Source organism: Balaenoptera musculus, chromosome 4 (genome assembly GCF_009873245.2).
Source record: "Balaenoptera musculus isolate JJ_BM4_2016_0621 chromosome 4, mBalMus1.pri.v3, whole genome shotgun sequence".
Lineage (NCBI taxonomy): Eukaryota > Metazoa > Chordata > Mammalia > Artiodactyla > Balaenopteridae > Balaenoptera > Balaenoptera musculus.
In genome coordinates this window covers 50805791-50818507 of record NC_045788.1, presented here as the reverse complement: position 1 = coordinate 50818507, position 12717 = coordinate 50805791, and the positions used below count along the sequence as shown (strand labels likewise).

Genomic DNA, 12717 nt, shown 5'->3' with positions numbered 1-12717 from the left:
ACAGGAATTCTAGTTACTGATTCACCATCATTGGACACATTGTTAAAAGTTACAATTTATCCAAATCCTCCAGCAAAAAGATAGGGGGAAAAAAATTTCATGATCCTGTCATCCTGGAAATGTTTGAGGTTTATGGTTACTGCAAGATTTATCCTGAGAACTTTGGGTGCTCTTAAAAATTCACCAGGAAGAATCAACCCCTTTGGTTTAGAAGTCATCTTTTCCCTCTACTTTGCTTTTCCTTTACTCTTAATGGAGTAGCTCTCTCCCTGGTCTCTCCCAGTCTTTCCTGGTTTACAATTATCCTAGGCAAGTTGATTTCTGAGGTAGCAAAGGGCTCTTTTTTGCTTAGCTGAAGTGTAAGTAGAAATTATTATGTTACTGTTTGTAGAGGAAATGAGCTGCCCACAGACACTCTTGGTTTATGTAACTATAAGGTTTAAAACTTGCTAGCAGGAGAATAACAATAGAGAGTTATTAGGACTTGCAAATGTAAACACCTAATTTCAAAGCTCTTCTTTGTGTAGCAGCAAAGAAAGCATAATTAATAGCAATGTACACTTAACAACAGGACACCTGAACTGATTGTTTTCCCCATTCTCTGCACACTTGCAACATTTATTGACACCAGAGAAACTCACACATTGGGAAAGAATGACTCAGTTGCAGAAAATTTTTGTCAAGTTAAAAACTATCATTTGAAATCTGCCTTCATTTTCAGTGAAGCTTACTTTTTTACAAGCTGCAATTTCTCATCTGTTCTCTTTATTTTCAAAGATTTTCAAAAGAAAATCTTTGACTGATAGTAAAAAGTAAATTAAAATTTATATTTTAATATCTATCATTCTTACAAAATATCTCAGTTTTTAAAAATCGTTAAATTTAAAATCTTCAATTTGCACATATTAGACTGTTCATGAATCATTAAAAATCTACAAACAACAAATACTGGAGGGGGTGTGGAGGAAAGGGAACCCTCCTACATTGTTGGTGGAAATGTAAATTGGTGGAAAACAGTATGGAGGTTCCTCAAAAAACTAAAAATGAAGTTGCCATATGATCCAGCAATTCCACTCGTGGGCATATATCCAGACAAAACTATAATTCAAAAAGATACATGCACCCCTATGTTCATAGCAGCACTATTCACAACAGCCAAGACATGGAAACAACCTAAATGTCCATCAACAGATGAATGGATAAAGAAGATGTGGTACATATTATACAATGGAATACTACTCAGCCATAAAAAAGAATGAAATAATACCATTTACAGCAACGTGGATGGACCTAGAGATTATCATACTAAGTGAAGTAACTCAGAAAGAGAAAGACAAACACCATATGATATCACTTATATGTGAAATCTAAAATATGACACAAATGAACTTATCTACAAAACAGAAACAGACTCACAGACATAAAGAACACACTTGTGGTTGCCAGGGCGAGGCGGTTGGGGGGAGGGATGGACTGGGAGTTTGGGATTAGCAGGCACAAACTATTATATACCGAATGGATAAACAGCAAGGTCCTACTGTACAGCACAGGGAACTATATTCCATATCCTGTGATAAACCAGAGTGGAAAAGAATATGAAAAAAATGTGTATATATATATATAAATATATATGTATAACTGAATCACTTTGCTGTACAGCAGAAATTAACACAACATTGTAAATCAACTATACTTCAATAAAATACATTTTTAAAAAATGGACATAGACTGCTCATGAAAGACAAGTCCAATTCTAAATTATCAAATTATTACCATCACAAAATGAAAACCTGATATTTTGGTGTCCAACCAAAAACCGTCAAAAATTCCCACTATTTTAAATAATAATAATTATAATATTTATAATTACAGTAATAATATATTAAAGCTAAATATTTTCTAGATTGCTTCACAAATGAGTCATTCAATAAAGTACCAGAAATGTTATATATCTGTATATTTATATTTAAAATGCAATTTAAAAGTTTAAATATGTATATTTAAAATTACTTCACAATATTTCTTCTTGGGGCTCTAATAATTTCCTTTGAGAAAGTATCTCCATTGAAAGTCCAATTCTTATTCTTGCATACACACTCTGCTCACTCACCCACTTCCTTACTCATCTTCAAGATGGAGGGCAGAAGCCACAAAAGAACCCCATTTCTACTGGCTCTGAGTGGGGAGCTCTAGAGGGAGGCCATGCTCTAGCACATACCCTCCTGAGTAGAGAGCCCTGTGAAAGCCTGAATGCCATGCCTTGAGCATCAAGCCAAGAGCACAATGCCTTAAACAAGCAGATCAAGCTGCCACACAAAAACCACACTTCAGCCACTTGCAAAAAAAAAAAAGCCTAGTGTAGGCTCTTGGGCATGAGTTTTCCTGTCCTGCTGTGTGATGGCTTAGCAAAGCTACCCTGCCAGCAGTTACTTAAGCTGCCAGCAGTTGGAAAAGAAATGGGATGCAGAGAGTGTTTTCTTCTGTCCTGGCCTTACTGGGATACTGTTAATACCTTTCTGGAAGCAAACTAGAGGATTAAATACCTTCACTAAATTTTTTGATCCAGAATTTAAAGCAAAATATCTTCACCAAGATATTCAGAAAGATCACAAGGAAAGCTATTTGGATGTTAGGAAGTGTTATGGGCTGAATCACGTCCCCCCGCAAAATTCATATCCTGAAGTCCTAACCCCAGGCTGTAGATTGTGATTGTATTTGCAAATAGGGTCTTTAAAGAGGTAATTAAGTTAAAATGAGGTCTTTAAGTGGGATTTAATCCAGTATGACTGGTGTTCTTATAAGAAGAGGAGATTAGAATACAGACACACCCAGAGGGAAACCCATGTGAAGACACAGGAGAAGGTACCTGGCCATCTACAAGCCAAGGAGAGAGGCCTAAGAAGAAATCAACCCTGCAGACACCTGGATCTCAGACTTCTAGCCTCTGGAACTATGAGAAAATAAATTTCTGTTATTTAAGCCACCCAGTCTGTGAAACTTTGTTAGGACAGCCCTAGCAAACTCATACAGGAACTAACAGCTTACAAAATGCAGCAAAGTCAGATCAAGACCTTAGAACTGAGGTCTAGAACAGCTCCCTTCTTCAGCACCTCACTCCACACGAATCCAGGTACAGCTACTTACTTTTTTGGTCTGGACAGGCCATCCCAGGATTGGTCCCAGCAATGAACGTATTCTAGCGTATTCCATGTTCCAGCAATGAACAATGAAGCACCAAGCTGGAGAAAACATTCTTCTACTCAATATAAAGGATCTTTACTTTCTGTTGGAGGACCAGAACCTGGTACCTAAACAGCCTGAGTTCTTAATCCACATCTCTGAATTCCAGACCTGCTGCCTGCATTGCCGCAGTTGGCCTTTCATAGTAGCATCCAGGGCTCAGCACCCAGACCTGCTGCATCCTCAGAATCCACTGCTGCATAATCCCTGGCTACTTCCATCTAAGTGCTGGCTCCAGGTTTGGCATCACAATCATATTCTTTCCCTTCTAGTTCCTCAAACCTGGAAAGGACAGCGTTGTGGACAATATAAGTTCTTTCCCTCAGCCATTCAGAAATTTGTCCCACACCAAATTTAAATTGTAAATTAAAACTGGAATCCCTTTGAGGACAGATGCTTCTTTAGAGGTCCTTTGACCTGAATAGTTCAGCATTTGTATTAAGTTTTATTTCAGTGTCTACTCAGAATCCTAATCATAGCCCATAAGAAAGAATGTGACTTTAATATTGGACTTCGCTGGTGTGCATGAGTGTGCACTAGTTATTTTTCTTTAAATCATAGCCATATGGTAAATTTTCTGTTTTGTTATGGTTCCCTTTTATTGGTGGGCATGCAGTGGGTATTTCTTGGAAATGGCCAATTTTTATTAAAATGTTTCTAGAAGAAATTTTTTTTTAAAAATTGTAAATTAAAAAATTGATCATAGGGGTCATTTGAAGTCACTGAGGAATGAAGTAGGCAATCAACAATTGAAATTCAGTTTCTCAGTTTAAAATCAACTCCTTATTGCTGCTAATATTAGTCTAAAACTTGTTTACAATATACTATACCAGTAATAATATAAATTGCTGTTTGTTAAATGATTTTTCTTTGTTGGAAACTTCAAATCTATTATTTTTCCTTATTGGTTGTATACAACTTTTAGTTGTCAGGGAAAAAATTATTCCTATAACTAAATATGGATTTTTATAATATTCTTTTATGCTATTTTCAGAAAAATGAGATAACTATAGACATTTCTACTTTCTATTCAATGTTCAAGTCTTGTTAGAAGGAAAAGTTGTAGGAAAGGAATAAATTCCTTTTAAAACTTCACATAACTTTCCTTTTGGTCTGTTTCAAATAGTAATGGACCTAGTTAAAGCAGGAAGCTCAGGGTGATGGCAGGCTTTATGAAGAATGGTATCTTGCATGAACAAAGAAAATTTAAAGAAATTCCTAAATAGCTGAATCCATCTCAAATGGCTCTTGTGATCTGGAGGGAAGGAAAGCTTTGCTAGGAGGAAGTTGAGAAAGTTTTTTTTTTTTTTTTAAATTCCAAAAGGCTTTGCCATGTATTGGAAGAAGAAAAATATACAGTTTGTCTAGTTTGTCATGTTATTTATAGACAATACTTAAATCTAGATATTTTAATTAATTTTTTAAAGTAAAATTGCTCATCAGTGTCTGTTCATAAGATAATTATGTTAGACTGAAGAATTTGATTTTTAAGATCAAGTTAAAAATGACACCTCAGAAAATAGGATTTTTATTTTTATCTTAAAGCAAGCCCAGTTTAGAGGTGTCTGTTTACAAACTTTCTTCATTTAATTGGTTTTCTTAATATGAAATAGCATTTCCAGAACTAATTAAAAGTTCATTCTAATGAATATTCAAGACCAAAATATGTTATCTTTGCAGTACAGTATATAGATTTTTAAATCATCCATAAAGGTAATCATATTTTTTTTATATTCTTAAAGTCACGTATTGTTATTGAGGCCAAATGGGTTGTTTGCTTCCTCTCAGGCCATGATTGAAGAAGCCATCACCAGGGCGGAATCTTTCTCAGTTATGTACACACCATTTGCAACAAAAATCAGAGCTGATAAAACAGAAAAAGTAAAAGAGGTTTTCATAAAAACTCACCCTGCATATGTGAAATATATCTACACAGGTAAGATTCAATATCTTCAAAGCATCAGCTGACAACTTATTTCCATAAAAAACAAATACAGGGATGTTTCTGATTTTTTGTTGATTATTTCAATTTTAGGGATTTTTTTTTTTAATCTGATGAGTTGAAATGAAAAGTTATTTTAAGGTTTTAAGTAGAGCTAGCCCTATAGGTCTAGCATAATATTCCTTGTGCCATCATGTTTCTTTTTTTAAGAGGAGAGGTAAAACCTAGAAACTCTAAGATTATAAAAAATGAAAGAATAACCTGTAGTAAAATATCACCTTTCCCCATATACTTCATCAGTAAACTAGGTGATTATAGTATTTTCCTGAATATGGATTTTTTTTCTCCAATCCCTGCTATCTCTACTTTCCTTCCTCCATCTATCTCACACCTCAAACGTCCCTCTTTTTTTATGTTCTTGGGCCACTGGTATCCAAGTGAGATCTGGATAGCCAGCCAAGTGTACACAGAGAACACAACACTAGTGGTGTCCTTTTTTCCTCTTTTTGTCTTTGGAAGCCACTTGCTTTCATTCATTCATTCCAAATACTTTTTTACTATCTACCATGTTCCAAGTGTTATTCTGAATTAAGACAAGAATTTTCTTGTACTAAATTGAGCCAATCTCTAATGGAGATGGAGATTTCCAGTTATTTAGGATACTAAGAGTTGTCAAAAGCTTTTGTTGTTTCTGTTTTACTGTCTTTAAATCACTGAGTCAAAACAATATTAAAGAGTATTTTGTTACTTTCAAAATAAATAAATTAACAATCAGCAATGACTACCATATTAAGCAAAATCTCTAAATACACACATCTAGTATCACATCCTCCTGTTAAGGCCCCTGCATTCCTTTTGTCAGCGTTTTGAGGCCAAGTCACTGATTTATATGATTAATAATATACTCCACTAGTGATCACTTTTAAGGTACCAGGCACTCTACATTCATTATCTCTTGTTACTCCCATAACTTAAGAAGTGAGTAAGATGATTCTCATTTAGAAATGAGAAAACAGCTACCAGAGAAAACAGTTTTTCCAAAGATACACAGCAAATCAGAAAATCAGTGGCAGCAGGCCTTGGATTTGAACCCATATCCTCGCATTGAACTACACTATTTCCATCTGATAGAAGCCGAGATGTGACGGAAGCATTAAATTTAGGTCCTATGGAATCCTTATTTCTTCCACAATGCTTCAAGCTCTTCAGAAGAAATATATTTTTAAAATATAACTAGGGATGATTAAATAGTGAATCCCTAAGGAACAATGAAAATTTAAAGGCAGAGAAAGGGAAGAGAAGAAATCACATGCATGCTATAATGAACACTGATGCTGATTTTCCAGCATTTTATAAGGAAGTAGATAAAAATGTTTCAGAACTCACAATTTTCGCTAATTGTTATAAATCATTTATCATTTTGTTATGGATATCTTCAAGGGTTTGGGCGGGGGGGCAGAGAGGGGAATCAATACCACACAAAAGTTATGTCAATCTAGTATCATGGAAAATTAATCCAATTCAGCTATTTCCATATCTACTCTCAGATCCATTGGTAATAAAGAGAGATTCATTGAGGAGATTACCAGTTTGCCAATTTCTCTACTGGTAGAATAAGTTTAGTTATATTTAACCTACTTCACAGAGAAGTCATGAAGATTAATTAATACTTAGGAAGCACTGTTGCCACTGAGGGTTTAAAAACAACAATAACATTAATGAGCCAGATTCACATCTCATGTAACTCCATCAAACCTGTTATCAAGATGAATTATGATCTGTTGGCAAGATGATTCATGCTAAAGGATCTTATACTTTGGAAGAGAAGATAATTATAAGTTACTGATGATTGTTTCTATCATTTTATAATTACTAATTGCTGGAGTGTGCCAGTGCTATATGAGAACAGAGAGAAGAAAGAGTTTCTGGAGGAGAAGGGGAGGTAGTGAAGGCAATCTCAAATTTTAAATTTCATTAGGAGTGGTTAGGTCCTTCGCTCTATAGAATGGGTACTTTGAACTAACAGGCTATTACACTGATGACATTATTTGTCTCTGTTGCAAATGATTAAAGGGTCACTCCAAAGCCATTGCTGGAACGACGGTGAAACCACTATTACTAACTATATGGGCAAGTCTTAGTGGCATCTCTTCCTTTCCCCCCAGGTAATTCCAAGGTGAGGAAGAGGGCAGGTCAAATGTGATCTTTAGCTTCTGGATATTTCTCACAGGAGGTGCAGAGTGGTGATTTGGGCAGGCATCAGTAGCCAAAGGCAGTAGCTAGAAAGTGAGTTACACAAAGAGAGATAGGGCCTAGAAGGGTAGTGACCTTGTTTTGCTGGCACGTCCCAAATACCAGGATACTCCTTTTATCTGCCTTCTATTTAAGAAGCTTCTGTGTTGCCAAAAATGTATGCAGTTATTTATTTCAACAAATAGTCATGCAGCAGGTGTGACTGGACAATCACACAGCAAATGTGTGCAAACATGAGACTTTTTGTTTTTAACCTACACGTATTCATCTTTGGTCTGTCCAGAGCCAAAAATATATTCTATCCCACCCCCAAAGGACTCAATCCCATCCAATCATTTCTAAAATTTAGTCTGTCTTCAGTAACTATCTAATCAAATTCACCAGCTTTTTCCCCCTTTCCACGGGACTTTCTTCTCTTCCCAGTCTGGTTTCAACTTTCACAGAGCTCGAGCCTACCCAAGGGTCCAAAGAAGCCCATGGGCATGTGAGGAAAGAGTCCTCTTGGAAGCCTTGTGCCGGCTAGCACAGCTGCAGATTACATGGCCAGTGCAACCTGAGACAGACCTGTTGGCTTGAGCAGGACCTGATGGGCTCATTTACGTGACACATTAGGTCACCCAAGGACACCTATATGAGTTCCCCATGCTACCTCCTGGTGTAAATGCTTCTTTACATTTACACCAACCACCCCTACCACACAAGTTGGCCCAGACTAGAACTACTTTCTAAGATTCCCTCTCCCCGCCAGAATGCAGAGCTCTAGATCTTACTCTAGAAATCCCCTCTACTCCACTGGAGACTGAAAGTCATTTCAGTCCTCTCTCCAACTTGCTATGCTATTCTGCCATTTCTCTTCTCCTTTTCTCCATGCTTCAGAATCCCAGCATCCTCAGGACAAGAAGAGGATCTACAATGGAGATGGGTGGTGTATTCAGTTATTCATTTAGTCATCAAACATTTATTGAGCACATATATTCCAGGCACTACACTAGGTAGTGCTAGAATATACCTGCTTCTAAGAAAGAATATGACTCTAGTAATTTATATTTCAGGGTGAAAATTGGACTATATTTTTCCTCTCTTCTAGAGAATACTTTACTTAAAACCTAAGCTCTAATTGTGGAATGGAAGGCTGAGTCTAAAAGAATGATGGAGGAGAAAACAGATGAAGGAGCAGTTTGGGAATAGAAGTCCTTGCCACCGAAAGTGGCAAAGACTGGCTAGTTGTTTACCAAACTATTCTCTTTTCTCACCCCCTGCCCCCCATGCATGTAACTAGAATACATTTCCAGCCTCCTTTACAGTTCAGTGAGGCTTGTGACTCAGTAACAGCCAATGGAATGTGGACAGAAATACCCTGGGAGTGTGACATTCCCAGGCCTGGCCCATAAACCTCTGCCATGCAGAACTCGCTTTCCCTAGCCACTGACTGAGTAAATAGGACTGCGGAACTAAAGAAGCTACAAGGCAAAAGAAGCTTGGATCCCTGAATGACCATGTGGAAGGCAACCCACTCAATACCCACACAAACAAAAACCAAAATTCTCTTGCTTTAGATCCCTAAGATTTGGAGGCTCTTTGCTAAATCAGGTAGCTTTACTCTAACTAATATACTGCCTTACATCAGTGAAGTAGGCGGCTTCCTACTTCATCTGCAGTGTACACAATAAAATTCATGTGAACTCAGGGGAGGACAGATAAACATTCCTCCATGTGCAGTCAAATTCATCCTCAGAAACACTCAGAGTTTGTGTACATTCCCTTCTACCTCCCGTTCACTCATCCTTCCTTGGACAACTACAGGTAAATGTTCTCATACATATGTGTTTGTACCCACTCACAGAAAAGGAACATCTGAGGAGAGACACAGATTCCAAATGGGAGATAGAACACAATTACGTAGTTTTCTTTGCAGCAAGAGAAATTGAGGCCGTAAGTAAGAATTACAGAAATCATCTAAATAAACAATCAACAGATGAAGGTCAGAAAATCTGTACCTTGAAGATCTTGGATGAAAAGTCTACCTATCAAAGTTCTGCTGGATAAGTAGGTATTATCATTAAAACTTGGAGACTAATACGTTTAGTTCTCCCAGCAGAAGCTGGCAGACAACCCTCCAACACAGAAACACTGCCCAACTCCAGGTCACCTTCATCAAGCCTAGACAGTATTGAGTTCATTACTCCTTGGTCATGTGACAGTGCCATGAGCCCAGTAATAGCTGGCAGAGGTGGCGGTAATGAGCAGGAAGAATATTTATGATCGAGATCCCCCAGGCAGTGTATTCTTTCTAGATAGCCCCTAATTCACAGTCATCCTTATCATGGATTTCCACATGAAAAATAGATGCAAAGGGGAAAAACGATAAAAATGAATTCATTTTGAAATGTATAGAGATCTAAGTATTTTTAATTTTTTACTGAATGGACCAACTAAATTAGTGATTTATTGTGAGAAAAGCCCACTTCACCCTCAGTGGCAGGCACTAGGACTATACTGCCTTTATAACTTCTACAAGACTGATAAGGGAGGGTTAAAATTCAAATCTGCCTTGTAGGACAACCAGCCTTACATATCCTCAGGAACTCACTGTGCATTCTTTGCTATTTTGGGGATGTGGTAAGACCCACCAATATCTTAAAGCCATATTATAATAGAGCTATACTGTATTATGTTTCACAGAGGAAAAAATTACTGAATTTTTAGCAGTGTAGCTATCCATTTTTCTTATTTAAGGAAAAATCCAGTTTGATTCATGCAGAGTAGTCAAGGTATATAAAACAAATAATAATTCACCAGCCCCAGAATTATTATGTTTTCATTTATAAAGATTTTGCTTGAGATTTTTATTCATATATTCCAATGAAATAACACAATTCTGTACAGTTCTTATTCTTGCATGATTGTATTTTAATAATAAAGTAATACAATAAGCATATCCTGTCTCCACTGGATGAAAATATCAAGATTTATTTGCTAAATAAAATATTCAGTAATGGATCTGTGCTTAGTAATGTTTAATAGAAAACTTTTCTGGAGCAGATATCAATTACTTTAACACTTAGGTAGATAGAGTCATATTTTGTCTCTCCAGTGCAATTTAACTCCCAAGAGTAAATATGTATGTTCAGAAGAATAATATACTGTTTTAAAACAGACCTTTAAAAATTGCTTTTCACTGAAATTTATAACCTTGTTCTTGTTCAGTCATCATTTACCAGTAAGGATAATACATTCTATGCTCTCTAAAATATAAAGTTAAAATTTCTCATTTTATTCTTTCTTCTTTAAAATGTTATAATTTTACCATGATCAAGAGTTTCCAAGATTAGACTATTTTCCTCTTTCTAACTCACTTTATCAAATGGAAAAGTTTATAGAATTAAAGAGCCTACATCCCCAATATCATTATGAAAGTGTTACGGCTAGGTTGGTTATAAAGATGACAAATCATCTCATATTTGTACCACAGAATTCTTTTTAGAAACAGAGAATCATTCCCAAAGAAAAGAAATTCCTCATATATGGGGCTGAAGTCTCTGTTCTTAAAATATTAAAACGTTGGTCTTCCCAATGGGAAGTGTGGTGTTCTGGCACTGTTCTAGCTAATCAAAGTAAACACGTCTCAGTGAGCAGCTCACTTGTCCTTTGCAGTAGCAGGTTACAACACCATTTGCCTCTGGTCTCCCTCATCTACTGTCTCTTACCATCTATGATTGCATTCCTCCTTCTAATTGCATAACTCTCTTTTAATTTCATTTTAGCTATAACAGGTAACAATAACCAAGGGACTGTATATTTTGCTTTCTTCTTGTTAGTCTGTACTTCTTAATGCATCCAGTGAACCAACTTCCCGGGAGTTGGATTCATCTCTACAATTGGTAACTTGTACCTTTAGTAACTGATCACAGCACAGCTGCAGTTTCACACCATGGGTGGCCACCCAGGAATCAAAGGTTCCTCACCCTCCACCCTGTTATCCTTTCTCTTCCCAAACCACATGTTTCCATGAGCCAGGACCGTTCTAGCAAATCTCATTTCTGACTCCGATTCTGGGATTTTCTTTTCCTCACAACACTTCTGACACCAAATCTGTGGGGTTTTCCACACCACTTCTCCAGCTCTCAGCCACCAACTGGTGTTTTAACAATTCACTTCAACTTTGGTACTCACTATCCAGAGTTAGCACAGACGTCACAGGTTAAGGGCTCGATCCTACCAGACCGCCCCACCACCACTTCAGATGCCAATCACAAGTCCCAGGCCTCCTGTACTTCTGACCAACCAGCTATAAATTGGGGGGTTCCAATGACCCCCAATTCAGGTTCTATAATTTTCTAGGATGACTCATAGAACTCAGGAAGTGGTTTACTTACTATTACTGGTTTATTATAAAGGATACAACTCAAGAACAGCCAAATGGAAGAGATACATAGGGCAAAATAAGGTGGGGTGTGGGTGTGTGCTCTCACTGGTTGCACGACTCTCCCAGTACCTCACTGTACTTCACTAACCCAGAAATTCTCCAAACCCCATCATCTGGGGGGTTTTATGGAGGTTTCATTATGATTGACTAAATCATTGGCCACTGGTGATTAACTCAATCTCCAGCCTGCCTCCCCTCCCCAGAGCTTGGGGAATGGGGTTGAAAGTTCCAAGTTTCTAATTAAGCCTTGGTCTTTCTTGAGACCAGCCCCCATCCTGGCAGAAGCTATCTAGGGGCCTGCCAAGAGTCACCTCATTAGAACAAAAAACATTCCTACCATCCTCTATCACTTAGGAAATTCCAAGTGTTATAGAAGCTCTGTGCCAGGAACTGGGGACAAAGACCAACTATTTTTCTATGATACCACACCATCTCTCACTCATCGTAGATAATATCCTTGTGTTTTTTACTCTTGGGTGCAGGACACTATTCAGCATGGCTTTATCTGTGAGAATCCAGTACAGTCTGGGTTGATTTTGTATCCTTCCAGAGAAGATTTTCTTTTGATTTTTCCAAACCACATAGAGTACTACCAACCAGAGAGCCTCTATTTCCAGAGCTGAGATTTCCTGGGCCATCTAGGTAGTATAAATTCAAACCTTACGCCTAGACTTAAAATTCCCAGAGGGGAAAAAAAATCCTACTCCAGGCCCCAGATAAGTCAGACAAGTTTATTTTGTTAACTTCATCAATGGTTGGATTTTTTTTTATCTCCATCATTCACTGGTACCCCAGTCTCACCTTTGTTTAAGAATGCACCATGCTATATTATAATTGACTGTTTATTTGTCTACTG

At 37.3% G+C, this 12717-nt stretch overlaps 1 protein-coding gene across 1 annotated transcript in view; it reads left to right on the top strand.

The window, feature by feature from the left end:
* Window positions 1-12717, top strand: part of SPATA16 (spermatogenesis associated 16) — a 237058-nt gene that overhangs the window by 164844 nt on the left and 59497 nt on the right. Inside the window, exon 5 of the mRNA XM_036850729.1 lies at window positions 5029-5176. Within this exon, the coding sequence (XP_036706624.1) occupies window positions 5029-5176 (148 nt within the window). The remainder of the gene's footprint in view (window positions 1-5028; window positions 5177-12717) is intronic.